Source organism: Boleophthalmus pectinirostris, unplaced genomic scaffold (genome assembly GCF_026225935.1).
Source record: "Boleophthalmus pectinirostris isolate CB_2022bp ecotype Guang Dong unplaced genomic scaffold, ASM2622593v1 HiC_scaffold_22, whole genome shotgun sequence".
NCBI lineage: Eukaryota > Metazoa > Chordata > Actinopteri > Gobiiformes > Gobiidae > Boleophthalmus > Boleophthalmus pectinirostris.
This window is the reverse complement of record NW_026571190.1, coordinates 38,202,073-38,219,867: the sequence shown is the minus strand read 5'-3', so window position 1 is coordinate 38,219,867 and position 17,795 is coordinate 38,202,073. Positions and strand designations below refer to the sequence as shown.

Sequence of the window (17,795 nt, the reverse complement as noted above, 5' to 3'; positions counted from 1 at the left end):
AGTCATTCATTTATTCATTACCGACGTGTTAATTTTCCATCTGGTGTATGGGCGTGCGATGTTTATGGCTTAGAATTTTCAGTATAGTGCAAGAATAATATTAACATAATTCTGACCCCTGAAAAATAAGACGTTCAAAAATTGCAGCATACGAGAGCTCGCGCCGCGGTGGAGAATCCCTGTGTCGTTCGTTCATTTGTTTTTCAAAATAAAATAAAAATAAGAAAATGAAAAAAAAACAAATAAACTATTTTCTTCATTTTTTTGTCTCCAAAATCGAAATTTAAAAAACAGATAATGATTTTTTTTTTTTTTTTTTCGATTTTGTGTTTAACTGAATAATGGAAAAAATGGATAAAGGATGTTTCCTGTTTACGTGACTTAAACTGTGATGCCGGACTGAACCAGGACTAAAACAGAACTAAACCAGGACTAAACCAGGACTGAGCCAGGACTAAAACAGGACTAAAACACAACTAAACAAGGACTAAACCAGGACTAAATGTCAGGACAAGCCCGGAGGTGCACACGCGTAGACCGTTGGGTGATCAGGACTGAGACCAGGACTGGACTAAGACCAGGCCGGGACTGAGACCAGGCCTAAGACCGGTTTAGTCCTGTTTTAGACCTGGTTCAGTTCTGTTTTAGTCCTTTTTTTAGTCCTGTTTTTATACCAGTTTAGTCCTGGTTCAGTCCTGTTTTAGTCCTGGTTTAATCCTGTTTTAGTCCTGGTTTAGTCCTGTTTAGTCCTGTTTAGTCCTGTTTTAGTCCTGGTTTAGTCTGTTTTAAATCCTGTTTTAGTCCTGTTTTAATCCTGTTTTAGTCCTGTTTTAGTCCTGTTTTATTTCCTGGTTTTAGACCTGGTTTGGTCCTGTTTTAGTCCTGTTTTAATCCTGTTTTAGTCCTGGTTCAGTCCAGTTCAGTCCTGGTTTATTCCTCTTTTAATCCTGTTTTAATTCTGGTTTAGTCCTGGTTTAGTCTGGTTTAGACCTGGTTTAGACCTGGTTTAGACCTGGTTTAGACCTGGTTTAGACCTGGTTTAGACCTGGTTTAGTCCTGTTTTAGTCCTGGCAAGTCCACTCAGAGTAAAAATGCGAGTTTTTAGGCCAACACAAGCCCGTGTTCTTGAGTAAACGCAAGATGTCTACATTTAATACCATTCCGGGACAATAACATCTGCATCCACCAGAAAAGTTCCACAGTGCATCTTTAACGTTGTTTAACGTTTGTATGTAAAGGAGCGTCGGATCTTCTGTTTACACGTGTCTCGTCAGGATTTAAAACGCCGTCTCCATCAATAAAACACGGCGTATGATCTGAAGGAGCGCTCCCTGCGGGCGAACTCCTGTCAGCGACCTCATGGACCTCCACGTATATATCCCCCTATATGGATGCAATATTAATATGTGTAGCTTTTAATAACTTTAAATATTTTAATAACCCCAGAACACGGTGATTCGAAAGCGCACGGGACTCCTCACTGATCCTGCCATTTCCATTAACGGCCAACATAAATAAAACACCATCGAACCGAGTCCAGTCTGGATTATTTATAGCGCCGGGAGTCAAGGGCAACGCGTAAGTAGCAACGCGAGTACGAGTTTATGTAGTGATTGGACGACCTTATAGCACCCCCCCCCCCCAGGTTTTACTGTAAATACGCGCGTAAATCAGGGTTCGTACGGCCGGTGTTTTGACGATTACGTGTGATGGAAGTTTGGATCGGAGACAGAGACGCGGACGTTCTTTCTGTAGGTTCGGTCTCGTGCTGCATTTGTGGGACTTATGCAAAATTGATGGAGGAGGTTACAGAGTGCGAGGGCCACGTGAGCGCTGCTGTTAAATGTGGGTCAGACGGTTTGGAAGTTCGCGCTTAAAGACTCACTGTGGAACTTTTTAGACAAATAGTTGACTAAAGTAAGTGCCGTATATTTTGGATTATAAGTCGCACTTTTTTCATGGTTTGACATTTTGATATTGACGCCGACTTTCACTTTAAATATGCAGCAAACCGTTTGGATCCGTGTATCATTCGTTCATTCGTTTTTCAAAATAAAAGCAAAAATTTAAAAAAATGGGAAAAAAATATATATTTTCTTCATGATTTGTATTTTCAGTTTTCGATTTTGTCTTTAAGTAAATAATGGAAAAAAAACGATAACGACCGTTTCCCGTTTACCTGACTGCGATGACAGACTGAAGCAGGTCCGGGACCAGACCAAGACTTAGACCGGGACTAGGACCGGGATCAGACCAGGACTGAGACCGGGATCAGACCAGACCTGAGACCAGGACTGAGGACGGGACCAGACCAGAACCAGACCGTGATTGAAACTGGAACCAGACCAGGATCAGACCAGAACTGAGACCAAGACTGAGACCAGGACCAGACCAGGACTGAGGCCGGGACTGAGGCCGGGACCAAACCAGAACTGGACCGTGATTGAAACCGGAACCAGACCAGGATCAGACCAGAACTGAGACCAGGACTGAGACCGGGACCAGACCAGGACTGAGGCCGGGACTAGGACCGGGATCAGACCAGGACTGAGGTTGGGATCAGACCAGACCTGAGACCAGGACTGAGGACGGGACCAGACCAGAACTGGACCGTGATTGAAACTGGAACCAGACCAGGATCAGACCAGAACTGAGACCAAGACTGAGACCAGGACCAGACCAGGACTGAGGCCGGGATCAGACCAGGACTGAGGCCGGGACCAGACCAGAACTGGACCATGATTGAAACCAGGACCAGACCAGGACCAGACCAGAACTGAGACCAGGACTGAGGCCAGGACCAGACCAGGATTGAGGCCGGGACCAGACCAGAACCAGACTGTGATTGAAACCAGGACCAGATCAGGACCAGACCAGAACTGAGACCAGGACTGAAAAAGGTTTAGTCCTGGTTTGGTCCTGTTTTTTAGTCCTGATTCAGTCGTGAGAGGTTCTAGTCTTGTGTGTGAGTATCTGCTGCTCCTGTTCCTCCTGCACCACTGTCACTTGGCTCTACTGCGCATGTCTCCTGCAGAAAGAGCCTCTGTTCTGTCTGTATCATGTCAGTGTCTTGTAGGATTTCAGCAGATTTCAGACTCTCCCAGGGGCGGGGATAGTTACAGGCGAGTTTCATTGTTGACAAAAGCGCGCGTTGCATGCTGGGAATTATTTTGGTTAGCGGCAAGAAACACAAATTCAACATGACGGACGGAGCGAAAAAGCACGTAAAGGGTATTGATCCCGGTAATTTATCCACTCTAACAGCAGAGGACCCAAGACCATTTGACCAGAAATTGGTCATAAGCATCGACGGAGCCAAATCACCCTTTTCAACCCCGACAAAAGGCGAAACCAAACCAAATTTCTGGTCAGAATCGCCAACTACCTGGACAAATATTCACTTGGGCGACATCCACAATGACTTGGTGGAAACTCCTGGGCCATTCACAGCAGAAAAGATGAAAACCTCCAAGAGTCTCGATGCGTTGTTGAACTTGTTGGAGTCCACGGTTTGTTAGGATCTTCTACGTTTGCTCTGCGGATGTTTTGAAAGCCGTTTAATTCACCGTTAGCGGTTCTTTTCACTCAGAATACGAAAAAGACATTTTCCTTCTTCCGTGCTTCTATTTGTGCATCCGATAATGCAGCAGGAATTTACCATTATCGGGGAGAAATACGCGAGGTTACGCACTGTGTTTGACGCTACCGTGTTTCTTGCCTCCGAACCAAAATATTTCCCAGCAGCAACGCGGGCTTTTAATAACAATGACGTCAGCTGAAACTCGTCTATATCGATCAGGTACGAGTGGATGTCCGGCTACTGAAGTTTGAAACATTTCTTCTCGTCATTTACGCACTCACCTGCATTTATCACACACGGGGCATTTAAGACGTATCCCACTGACTAATCTTCATTTAGCATCGTAACTTATTTTATGACACGGCGATAAACTGTTCATCATATTTTGCAGATTACAAGCTGCAAGTCGTGAAATCTGCAGCTGAAAACGATAATCGAGCAGCAGAAAGAAAGTTTGGAGTGAGAGAGAAACTTGTGAAACTTACTGGTGTCTGATTTTAAAAAGTTAATTTCTCCCAAAAAATGCAACTTACTGTATGCATCTTTTTTTTTTTCTTCTTCATTGTGCATGTTTTGGCTCGATAGTCCGGAAAAAACGGTAGCAGGAGTAAAGTAAGACTAAAGTTCTGAACCAGTTGGAGGCGGGAGACGGATTTTGTGTCCAAGCCGGAGCGAAGGGAGTTGCAGTTGTCTAAACGAGAAAAGATGAGCACGTGGATGACATTTTCGAGCTCAGGTTTGGAGAGGATATGTTTGATTTTGATAATTGTGCGGAGGTGGAGAAAACGGGTTTGGGTGACTTTTTTATTTGAAGGTGGAAGTTGGAATTCTGAGTGTTTTTATTGCAAAACTTAGAAAAATATGTGTCGATGGGTTTTCAAAAAAGATATAGAAACCTGAGAAACTGGTACTTTTGGGCCGACGTGGGGCAAATAGAGATAAATTTCCCCATATTTTTAAAATTTAAGTTCACAATAAATTCTCTCGCAGCCCTTTTTGACCACAAACCTATAAGAGACCTGTTGTTTTCTTGCAGTTTTATCTTTGCCAATAGCCGATACGCTGAAAAGTGCAAATGTTGGCCAATCGATCAATATGTGGCCTCTTCCTTCTTGTTTCCATGGTAATATTGTTCCTCTGGCCATTTTATTTCACAGTATATGGTATAAAATCATCTCCGTGGAGAATGTTCCGAAGTATGGGTTTTACTTTTCCATTTCCGTAGAATCACGCAGACGATGTGCCACTTCTATGACATTATACTGTTCTCCTTTAAAAATATGTTGTTTATGCCATTTATAGTGTCACATTTGGGCCCGGTCAAGCAGAAGTAAACACAAGGCCAAAAATTCAAGTTAATGCATCTGATATAAAAATGTATTGAACAGATACATATGTACTCTAGTTTATGAAACTGTTTACCTTTTTTCTGTACCATTTTTGGTTCTAAAGTTCCATATGTTTTAAACAGACCATGTATGAAACATGGAACAAAAATTATTTCCCAAATTTCGAAGACCCGAAAATCATGTAAATAAATGGATGTATTTCATCATATCTTGTGTTATTCCATCTTTGAACTGTTGATGAAGGTACATGATTTAAAAAAATAAAATAAAATATTTAAAATGATAAAAATTTGCTTGGAAGGACTGACATTTTATAGAAATAGTTTCCTTTCATTTTGAAGTAATATTAAAGTATTCGGAAGAAAAAAGCAACAAATTATGTAAAATCCTGCACCTTCTACTTGTTACCATGACCATGATCTTTCTTAATAAAAAATCTCATGACTCAAAAAGTAAGATTTTTTTCCACCTAATCTTGTACCATATGGTAGAAAACTATATGAAGCAAATATTCAAACCAGTTTGTTAAGGATATGTAAGTGAGAACCAAGAGTTATCACTGTTTGGATTAATTTTTTGGCAACAACTTGAAAGAATATCACAGGTTTAACTTGACCCTGTTGGAGTGTAACTCTTTCCTACATTCTGATACTTTACTTATTTCAATAGTGCCTCTAGTTTCTGAATAAGAGACATTTGAATGTCAAAAATCTGCCCGTTTCCCTCCATTACCACTTGACTGGACCCATTTGCGATCTTTAAATCTGCATAAAAATAATTGAAGTCTGAATAAAAAGACCAAGATGTAAACACTTAATTCCTAATAAAAATTTTACTGATGATTTGAATGAAAGATTGGTGAAGAAAGTGGGTGGTTTATTCTGGCAAATTAATTTATTCCTCAATCATGTAAATGTTTATTCTTCTTAAAAATAATTACAGTTGTTCAGTTCGTGCTCGTTGCGTCGCCCTTCGATCCGGCTCCACCAGTCGTGTCTTCGGACTTTCCTCCACGTCTCTTTGGATTTGTGAGCGGGATGTGGGAGTGGGCTGAGGTCGAGCGGCCGTTGACTCACTTTGTCTTCTTCCTCCTTCTCCGACGCTCTTCCCTTCTCCTCCTCAGCCGACAGACGTAAAGCGTGATGAGAGAGAGAGCTTGATGGTCTGAACAGAAGACGCAAAAGTGGCGTCACGTCTTCACTTCTTATTCCGCGTTTAGACGTTTAGTGTTTTCGGGAGGAAATCTGCGGCATACGGTGACGCAAAAGTGTGTGGAATTCGATTGGGTATGCATGCCAGGTTTCAGCGTTCGCGACGTGAGCAGATTTGACCAGAGTTTTGCGTCTTGGGCAGTGTAGACGGAAACGCTACGGCGGAGCGTGTTCAACTTTTCCACTCTGGACGCTGGTTTCAGATTTTTGCATTTTTAAGCCTCAAATACGCCGTCACCGTCTAAACGAAAGGCAAGAGTTCTTGTGTAAAATTAAATATTTTTTAATTTTTACCCACAAGCATTCTCGTGTAAACAGGCCCTTAATTATCATCGGAACAACTTCAAAAAAAGTTTGGATCGTATTTGTGTCCGTGGCGTAACGACAAACTGAGATGACAGAAAAGCCGGTAGCAGCTGAAGTGTGTGTTTTCTTCTGGTCGACGTAAATACGTTCGTGTCTCTGTCCAATCAGAACCTTCCTCACCCCCAGACTCTGGGCAGAATTAAATAAAGGCGAAGTGAAATGTAAACTTCAATTCAGAATTATTATTTCCTTGTAAACTTGAAGGAGAATATTTAGTTTAGTTTGAATAGGGCCTGGGAGAGATCACAAGTTGACTCAAACATGCATGGACGACTCTAAAACCTCTTCAGGCAAGTTTCTGATGAGTTATAACGTCATAACGTGGGAGAAGCTAAAAAAAAAAAAAGGATCTTGCATAATTCCGCCTCTTTAAAAACCCAGAGGAGTTTTTAAACAGAGTAATAATGCAGGATGACGCAAACATAAATGCATGAAACAAAACACAGCTACGTTTTTGATGAGGTACTAACATTATAACTTATTTTAAATCTTAGAACAGGGGTGTCCAAACTTTTTTAATCAAGATCCACATATCTGCACACAGACGAAGCAGAGGACTGGTGCTGAATACAGTGAATTATTAAAATATTTGCATGTTTAACACGTTAGAATGAGCCATCAGTCTTTATTCATTCAAGATCCTTAAAACCACACACTAAATATTAAATATTTGCTTTATCAAGGTAGATTGTCAAACTAAAACTTGCTGTAAAATGTTCATTTTTAATTGATACAAGGCAATTTAATCCGTGTATCATTCGTTCATTCATTTTTCAATAAAAAAACTAAAATAACAAAATGAAAAAACAACAATTTTCTTCATTATTTGTCTCCAAAACCAAAATGAAAAAACGGATAAAGATTCATTTTTTCAGTTTTTGATTCTGAGTTTAAATGAAGAATGGAAAAAATGGATAACGGAGGTTTCCCGTTTACGTGACTTCAGTGACTGCGATGCCGGACTTTTGCGCTGCATACGGACTGAATCAGGACTGATCCAGGTCTGGGACCAGACCGAGACCAGAGCGAGACTGAGACCGAGACCAGACTGAGACCCGACCTGGTCTCGGTCTGGTCCCGATTTAGTCTCGGCCTGGTCCCGGTCTGGTCTCAGTTCTGATCTCAGTCTCGATCTGGTCCCGGCCTGGTCCTGGTCTGGTCTCGGTACATGGATTTAATTTGGGCCAACTCACCTGGAAGCCTGAGGGCCGAGAAAAATCTGTCTGAGAGCCGCATTTGGCCCACGGGCCATAGTTTGAACATGCTTGTCTTAGAAAATCATAATTGAAGCTCTTTAATCATTTGTTCTCTTTTCCATTTTTCCCTTCCCCATCCAAAGACGTCGAGCGGAATTAAATAAAGTCGGTTTAACGTGTTTTCCATGTGAACCTCAGTTCGGAATTAATATTTCCATGTAAACTCGAAATAGAATATTTTAATTCCAAACTATTTAAATCAGAACAATTAAAAAAACATCATGTCAACGTGGCCATTTTCAATTCATTCTGTATATTGTTGATTACTTTTCTAATATAGTTTGAAAATAGTTAATAGTTATAAAATAGAATAGTTAGAGAAGCACTGACACTGATTTTGGGTCCATTGTGACAAACAACCAAAAAGAAAAATCACAGCCAAAGTTGTTGTTTTTTGTGTTATTTTAAAAAGTTCCATACTGTGGCTTTAAGATAAGGTTATTCTAAAGTCCTCACTCACTTCCTCTCATTTGCGCAGAAGTAGGTCAGCCCAGTACGTTATCCCGCGCTGCTCTGTACAGTCTTGATCACCATTGTGCCGTTTTAATTTATGCGCCGCTCCCCTGACCTCCCGACGGCCGTGACGGCGAACGCGCGGAGGCAAAGCGCCGCGAGCGCGATTCACGCTCACAATAGACATAAGTCATGCTTTTATTGACGACCTTCGACCTCGCTTTGTTACGGCCAGCTCGTCATGTGGACTACGGCTAATTAGCGCTGCCTTTAAAAAACACGGCGTACATCGAGCGCCGAACAATTCACGTCAGTTACAATACGGCGCCTGATTGTCTTAAGACGACCTCTGACCTTTGTGGCTGTTCAGTACATTACCTGGAGCTCATTATTTTTGTTTGTCAAGGGTAAAAGTATCTGTCGTTAAGCTTGTGTCCTTATTGAATTTGGATAATTATTGTTATAATTCTGTAACTGTCCAAGCGCGGTTGTAAATAATTATCATGGATTTGTCTTTATCGTCGCCTGGACTGAGCTGTTACTGTTATGTGGGTCATTGAAACTGTAGGATAATTTAAATACTACAACTACTACTGCTTCTACTACTATTACTTAGTGTTGAAGAACTCGAGACCGGTCTTGGTCTTGAGTCGGGCCTCAAGACTTTTTTTTTGCTGTCTTGGTCTCATCTCGGAATAGAGCACATTTGGTTTTGTCTCTTGTTTGGAAGGCGCTTGGACTCGGTCTTGTCTCGGTCTTAAAGGCACTTGGGCTTGGTCTTGAAAGTGCTTGGACTCGGTCTTGTCTCGGTCTTGAAGGTAACTGGACTCGGTCTTGTCTTGGTCTTGAAGACACTTGGACTCGGTCTTGTCTCGGTCTTCATAGCATTTGAACTCGGTCTTGTCTTGGCCCTAAAGGCGCTTGGGCTCGGTCTTGTCTCGGTCTTGAAAGTGCATGGATTCGGTCTTAACTTGGTCTTGGCAGGCGCTTGGACTCGGTCTTGTCTCGGTCTTAAAGGCACTTGGGCTTGGTCTTGAAAGTGCTTGGACTCGGTCTTGTCTTGGTCTTGAAGGTGCATGGACTCTGTCTTCAAGGCGCTTGGACTCGGTCTTGTCTCGGTCTTGAAGGCACTTGGACTCGGTCTTGTCTTGGTCTTGAAGACACTTGGACTCGGTCTTGTCTCGGTCTTGAAGGTAACTGGACTCGGTCTTGTCTTGGTCTTGAACACGCTTGGACTCGGTCTTGAAGACACTTGGACTCGGTCTTGTCTCGGTCTTCATAGCATTTGAACTCGGTCTTGTCTTGGCCCTAAAGGCGCTTGGACTCGGTCTTGTCTCGGTCTTCATAGCATTTGAACTCGGTCTTGTCTTGGCCCTAAAGGCGCTTGGACTCGGTCTTGTCTCGGTCTTCATAGCATTTGAACTCGGTCTTGTCTTGGCCCTAAAGGCGCTTGGGCTCGGTCTTGTCTCGGTCTTGCAGGCACTTGGACTCGGTCTTGTCTCGGTCTTAAAGGCACTTGGGCTTGGTCTTGAAAGTGCTTGGACTCGGTCTTGTCTTGGTCTTGAAGGTGCATGGACTCTGTCTTCAAGGCGCTTGGACTCGGTCTTGTCTCGGTCTTGAAGGCACTTGGACTCGGTCTTGTCTTGGTCTTGAAGACACTTGGACTCGGCCTTGTCTCGGTCTTCATAGCATTTGAACTCGGTCTTGTGTCGGCCCTAAAGGCGCTTGGGCTCGGTCTTGAAAGTGCATGGATTTGGTCTTGACTTGGTCTTGAAGGCGCTTGGACTTGGTCTTGTCTGGGTTTTGAAAGCTCTTGGACTCGGTCTTGTCTCGGTCTTGTCTCGGTCTTGTCTCGGCCTTGAAGGCATTTGGACTCGGTCTTGTCTCGGTCTTGTCTCGGCCTTGAAGGCGCTTGGACTTGGTCTTGTCTCGGCCTTGAAAGAGCATGGACTCAGCCTTGAAGGTGCTTGGACTTGGTCTTGTCTCGGTCTTAAAGGTACCTGAACTCAGTCTTGTCTCAGTCTCGAGGTCTGACACACGAAGAGCGATAAAATGAAGACAGATTTATAAAAAGATTGACATAAATGTGCCAAAATATCTGTAAAATACAAATAAATGTCGAAAATTACAAAAATGGTCTCTATTTGGTCTCAATGGGCCGAGGTCTCGATCTTGTCTCGGTCTCGGCCTTTAAAAGTCTTGGTCTTGTCTCGGTCTCGACCCTCCGGGTCACGGTCTTGTCTCCGTCTTGGCCTTTAAAAGTCTCAGTCTGGTCTCGGTCTCGGTCTGTGGTGCAGTGTTCACTAGTTGCCGTGGTAACATGATGCATATATTAGCAAAAAATGTCATAAAACTTTTTCGATAGTCTGAAAAAAAATACAAAACGCAAGCTCCAGCTGAAAAATGCAGATGTCTGTGTAAGAATGTTGTTTGTGAATGTTTCAGATGTGTTTTCATGTGTTTATTTATAATTATAGGCTTTAAAGATTGATTTGCTGAGAGAAATTGACTGGTATGTTTTCTTTTTTCTTTTTTTTTTTTCCCAGCTGATATTAAGCCAAAACGCTCTGCTGCTGTTTTTGCGATGATCTTAAATATTTTTTGGCAGTATTTGCAAATGTTATGTATGATAAATGTTATTTTCATTTTTTTTTTTTTTTATTTATTGTTTGTTTTTTTCTTTTTTCTTTGTTCTGTCATGTTTTCTAGGAAAGATTCGCTCAAACTGTTTTACGTTGCTTTGTTTCCTAAATTATTGTAGTTTATATTTTATTCTACCTATAAATCCCCTCAAAATTATGCTCAGGAATTTAAATTTAAACCTGCAATATAAAGTAATTTAAAATAATAAATTTCAAATGAATAACATAAAACTGCAAATGAATATGATCATTAAAAAAAAATTAAAAAAAATAAGGAAAGATGTAAGAATTATGCACGATCAAAAAAATAAAAAGGTGGGTAAGAAATTATAGGTAAAACTAAATATTTTGTGAAAGAAAAATATATTTATAATTAATATGTGGTACCACCATGACTAAAGTAATTTTATTAATTTATTTATTTTATTTATTTTGTAATTATTATTTATATTTGGTCACCTAAAGAACATTTTTGAAAAGATAATTACAAAGCGTTTGCAGAAGTGCGCATTTTGTCACAGTGTAAGAGCTGAAGATTCCACCATAGACGTGCATGTAGAACACCTCCAGCGCAATGTCAAAGCATCAATAGTTCGCTGGTTTCATTTCCTCTAAATTCTGGTCATTTACGTGAACATTTCTCTCGTGTTTTGTCGTTGCAGTTCGCCCATGAGGCAGCCGTCGTCCACAGCTAAAGTGTGCCTGGTGTGCGGGGACGAGGCGTCGGGATGTCACTACGGCGTCGTCACGTGTGGGAGCTGCAAAGTCTTCTTCAAACGAGCCGTGGAAGGTACGAACCGAACGCAGAAGGAGTTCAGATGCTAGAAATGTCGTCAAATAATACAGATTTATACGTTTTTTTGTTTAAAGGTCCAATATTACGCGAAATTGACTCTTGTGAGCTTTAAGACATGTCAGAATGTTGTTACCTCCTCAAAAATAGACCTGGATTTGTGTTTTGTTTCATTCCCACATTTATTATTAGTCTGTTTAAAGCTCAAAATGCTCAGTTCCACCTTGTGATGTCGTTAAGACTCAGGAAGATGAGTCCCAACATATTTTTAAAGGACACAGAAACCAAATTAAAGATTAGAGTTTTTTTTTTTTTTTCTTTCATTGTAGATGTTTTTAAACCCAAAAAGAAACCCTTAACCCGTGCCCCCAAAAAGAACCAAGAAAAACTAACAACAGAAAGGTGGACCTGATGAATCCGTGTGTCATTCCTTCATTTGTTTTTCAATATAAAACCAAAAATAAGAAAATGAATAAATAACAGTTTTCTTCATTATTTGTCTCCAAAACCAAAATGAAAAAAAAAAACAGATAATGATTTGTTTTTTTAGTTTTTGATTTTGTGTTCAAATGAAGAATGGAAAAAATGGCCGTTTCCCATTTACGTGACTGCGATGCCGGACTTTTGCACCGCATACGGACTGAACCAGGACTGATCTGGGTCCGGGACCAGACCAGGACCAGAGCGGGACCAGAGCGGTCCGCTTACTGTTTACAAGGAATTTATTTTTTATATTTCATACATTTGTTGGTTATTTGAGAATATTTTGTTTAACTTATTAGTATTACCAAGCAGCACCTTGTGTTTATTTTACTGTATTCTCTGCACTATTGAGCGCCCATCTAAAAACGACTGCACGCTCCACAATCCAGAGCGCCCTGTACACAAATCCACTCGGGCGTCCCAGCACGACTTCAGTAAACTACAAAGCCGCACCACCAAGCAGAACACGCAAACACACACGGAGCAGACAGCGACCGAGCGGCGAAAAACACCCGCAGACACACTCATCACTCCACGCCGACGAGGAACGGAACGGAAGGAACGAACCGAAAAAGCGAGCGCGACGTGCCGCTTCTAGACACGACTGAACAACTGAGTCACTGCGAACACGCCGACAATCCGTTGGTCCCAGACAGCACCCTCCCTACACGCCACAACTGAACAAAGCCCAGAGTCACCGTGAACGAACAAACAAACAAAACCACTCACCCATCACACTGTTGTGTTTCCTTTAAAGTCCCACGTGGTTTATTTGTGAAAAAAGTTAGAAAATAGACCATTTAATGACAGTGCGTCTTATAATCCAGAGCGACTAATAGTGCGGAAAATACGGTATTTTCCCGTTTGTATAATGTTAAAACAAATTGTTGGTTTAATAAGAACACAAATAAACAACAAGCAAATGGTTTTACATTTTGTTCCCGTACTGTACAGAAAATGAACCGAACTGTGACCTCAAAACCGACGTACGTACGGAACCGTGATTTTTGTTTACCGTTACACCCCTACTATTTGCACATGACATCACAAGGTGGAACAGAGTGTTTTCAGTTTGATAGAAGAACTCAGCCTAAATATGCAGGATTTGTGTGTTAAACATGCGAATGAAACGAAACAAGACCCAACTCCAGGTAAAATAGCGTAATATGGGCCCTTTAAAGTTGGACTAAACGCCTAAACTCAAGTAAATGTGAGTGAATCCAACCCCCCTCTGCTGGTTTGTACATTTATTTGAGTTTCCAAAGTAACACAAACTAGTCTTGGAGCAGAATTATCCCACAGCTGCTGTTTGACACATGTGTCCAGCCATATGCCGCACTTCTACGCACACTTTTATAATGTTTTTCTTACAGATGTTCAACCAAACGCAAGTGAGTAAATAATCATGGAGTTTTACTTTGAGAGCAGCTGCAGGAAATGAGACAAACGTACAAATGTGTGAGTTATTATTTGCGCCGTGAAATACACATCGCGGAGAAACTGTACTCTTGTATCTTCCGGCAGTGCGAGTCGTGCTCCTTTTACAATTTTCTCCGCATTCTGGGTCGGGATGTGGATTCTCGAGGTCCGGGCCGGGCGGTGTAATTCCCTCGCGGTTGCGGAAACGTGCCCTTTTCGATTCCAGTTGCTGCGATTTCTGGAATTCCTTGACACATCGTCGTCCGTGACTTGAGCGTAATAGGCCACTGAGGCTCGTTTGGTCTTTCGATAAGTTATGTTATTTGGTTATTAACTTCTTTTTTCAGACCATGAGTTTGTTTTCGTAGCTGACAGTTTCGACTGATCGCTGCGGTCTTCCTCAGAGTCTCGTGATGTTGCTGTGACGTGTCCCTCAGCTGATTTATAAAAGTTTAAATTCTTATTGCCTTTAATCTGATAATGAATGACATATTTTATCTTTACACAGGATTCCCACTCTTTTTCACTGACTTTTTCATGACCTCAAGTTCATTTTCCATGACTTTACGGCACCTACATGTGTAGAATTGATCAGACTTTTAGGGTTAAATATGAAATGTTAACTCTTTCCACTCACCTTATGTGAAACGTTCTGGGATTAAACCCATAACTGATGTTTTCTCTAAAGCTCTTCATTCAAAATCTGGAGGGACTGTGACAATGTTTCCTACCTTGTTACTATATAAAAATATTGTTTTACAACACCGTTCTTTAACTTTTGAAAAATATTTCAACACATGTTGGGCCTGAAAAGAGGTTTTTTGTTTCACAGTTGCATTGACTAGTTAAAGCTGACTACGGATTTCACCTAATTTTTTGGAACAGTAATCAGAACAGTCTAATGAAAACTTCACAGAACGCTGTAGTTGCGTGAAAGAAATACTAAAATTCCGTGACTTTTCCAAAACTTTCATTGAATTTATAAAATTCTATGACTTGTCCAGGCCTAGAAAATTACATGTTCAAGTTCCATGACTTTTCCAGGATTTCCATGACCGTGTGAACCCTGTTTAAAGATCGTACCATGAAGACGTGTTGTGAATTTAAATATTACAGAAGTCTAGTTTTAGTTTTAGGGCCTGTTTACACAAGAACTCTTGCCTTTTGTTCAGACGGTGACGACGTTTTTGGGGCTTAAAAATGCAAAAATCTGAAACCAAACTCCAGAGTGGAAAAGTTAAATACGCTATGATGTTGCTGTGACGTGCCCCTCAGCTGATTTATAAAAGTTTAAATTCTTATTGCCTTTAATCTGATAATGAATGACATACTTTTGTCTTACGCCTGTTTTTCGAGGTATTTTTCAGCTATAAAACCACCTGTAATTTGATAAATGAAAGGTAGAGCTGTTTAATTAATGTCATACTGTGAACCGAACCGAACCCTGAACCAAAAAGTTACACAATGCAGCTTTAAACAACACTGAAAACTCTTTGTATTTGCTCCAGCTCTTGTGTAACAGACACAGAAACAGATAGACTGAGCTTTTCCACTGCGACGCTGCAGCCCAGAGCCGTGGCCTTACTCAAAAAAAAAAACAATAAAAGATCAACGTAAACATTCCCCGAGCCGGCACTGACCCAGAACCACGGCAACCATCGGCCAATCAGATCAGGGTTTAATACGACGGCGGTGCACTGAACGGGCGTTGCCATTGGCGTTGGCCGCGTGATCGACGGTGATGCGTTTAAGGGCTTGGCGCAGTTTGAAGTTCTATATTTTTACTGCAGCTCGTGCCCGGTTAGAATTCATATAAACTATTATTGGGCTGTAAAGTGCGTAATGTAATTCAACCCAAAGCTTATTATATTTTATACGGTATTGTGAGGCCAAGTTCATTGTATCCTCAGCGTGACCTCGTGTCATAACGTGTCCGAACTACTGTCATTTTTCCTCCAAATGTGATTTTTCTTTACTTTTACCTTCATTTAAATGTGTATTATGTAACTTTTTGCTTGTTTCTATGTAAATGTCATTGCTCGGCCTGGAATGTTCCGCAGTGTGACATTAAACAGCTCTACTTTTTTAACGTTTATTCAATTACAAGTGGTTTTACAGCTCAAAAATACCTCGAAAAACAACATTCTGACTTGGAGCGGGGTCGCCTCTCCACAGATCTGACCTGTAACTTGGTCTGGTTTGGGCTCCGTGACGATCGAAAGGTTCAAAACTAGGGCTGGGTATCGTTTAGACGTTGCCGATACGATACGTACCTCGATACAGCGCACTTTCGATTCGATATGATGTATTTCAAATCGATTTGATACGGTTCAGTAAAAAATAAAATCTAAAATCGTGGCTGTGACGCTAAAAGTCTTTGTTAAACCACTTCTTGTGCAAAGTTCATATGAAACACAAACATTTTAATCATGAAAACGGTGAAAATGTCAAACGTGTCTCATAAACGAGTTTCTTTTCCAAAACTGTAGCGCTGGAACAAAATAATTTATTAAAATATACGAGCGATATATCGATGCACGAGCCCACGATACTGTATCATCACATTAAACGATACGATATGTTGATATTTCAATATTTCTGCACACTCTACTACTGCATTGATGAGATTCTTTCCATCTTTGTACAACTCTTAAAAACTTGTTCGTTTTGTCGTTTTTTAAGCAGCTTTTCTGTATTTTACCTAAACAAATGACAATGTTTGTCTCTCTTTACTGTTGGCAGGGATTAAATTGGTGAAAAATATGGGTCAAATCAGTGGTTTTGGTTAAATCTTCTGGGACAGGGGACACAGAGCTCAAAACTGGGACTGTCCCGGGTAAATAAGGATGTCTGGAACTAAAAAATTACTACTACTACTACGTCTTGTGCAAAGTTAATATGAAACCGGCCCATTTTACTCATCAAAACAGTGAAAATGTCAAATGTGTCTCATAAACGAGTTTCCTTTCACTAAACAAGCAACGAAACTGTAGATCTGTAACAAAATACTTAAGTATAATAAACCAAAAAATACTCGACACAGCAGCCCACGATATCGATACTGTATCATCACATTAAACGATACGATATATCGATATTTTGATATTTTTGCAGTCCCCTATTTAACGCCACGCTGTGAAACATTCCAGACAAAGCAATAACATCTCCACAGAGAAAAGAATTAGCGGTAGACGGACCCTCCACCAGAAAAGTTACACAGTGGAGCTTAAACCAAGAAATCCCATTGAGATTCAGAATTTACACGTTTACATAAGAGCTTTAATTCTGAATAAAAACTGATTCTGCTTCAAAAAGACCATGTGAACACTTAATTCCTAATGAAAATGATTATTCAGAATTAAACTGAATTCTGAAGTACGTGGCTGGTTTATTCTATCCTAGTGTCTCCGCTCAATTTCATTTCTCTCCAGCAACTAGGTCAGGATTCAAAATACAATCGACGGTTCGCAAAAACCCGGAAGTGCAAGTTCATGCACCAGCCGATCAGCGAAGAGCCAGACATTCTCTGTTGTCAACAATTCCCGAGATCGAGGATTTAAAGCCGGAATAAAGAGAATGTTTGTTGAATTTCATCAAGGGGAAAGACGTTATTGTCCTTCTTCCTACGGGATTTGGAAAAGCTTAATATGCCAGTTAGTCCCATTAGCGGTGCATTACATACTCCACGACCAAATAGCTGTGATTGGTTAAATAAAAAATGTACCCGCCTACCAACAAGCGAACAAACACTCTCTAACACTACAAGGTCAGACGGTTTCTACGAAATTAAACTGGCTGATGAATCAAGTTAGGTTTAATAATAATAATAATAATAATATAATAATAATAATACATTTTATTTATATTGCACTTTACATAAAATAATCTCAAAGTGCTACAGGTAAAAACAATGAGTAAAAAGGTGCATCAGAAACAGTGGATCAAGCTAAAACCAGTGCAGGAATTTATAAGATAAAACAAGAATAAAATACAATTAACAAAAGGCTTTACAATAAAAGGTATGTTTTAAGATTTGTTTTAAACAGAAAAATTATATATGGGGCTCTCAGGTGGTCGGGGAGAGGCATATCCAAAGCCTTGGAGCAGCAGATAGAAGGCCCGATCTCCCATGGTGCAGAGTTTGGTTCTGGGGGTTTGGGAAGTGTTAAATATGGCTGCAGAGCATTATAAAGGGTGCGTGAATACGGGTCTAATAAATGAGAGGATTCCTTAAGGTACTGGG

At 40.8% G+C, this 17,795-nt stretch overlaps 1 protein-coding gene across 1 annotated transcript in view; it reads left to right on the top strand.

Annotated features, from left to right (window-relative positions):
* nr3c2 (nuclear receptor subfamily 3, group C, member 2) overlaps positions 1–17,795 on the top strand; it is a 407,529-nt gene that overhangs the window by 210,941 nt on the left and 178,793 nt on the right. The window contains exon 3 of the mRNA XM_055158161.1: positions 11,520–11,647. Coding sequence (XP_055014136.1) covers positions 11,520–11,647 — 128 coding nt within the window. The remainder of the gene's footprint in view (positions 1–11,519; positions 11,648–17,795) is intronic.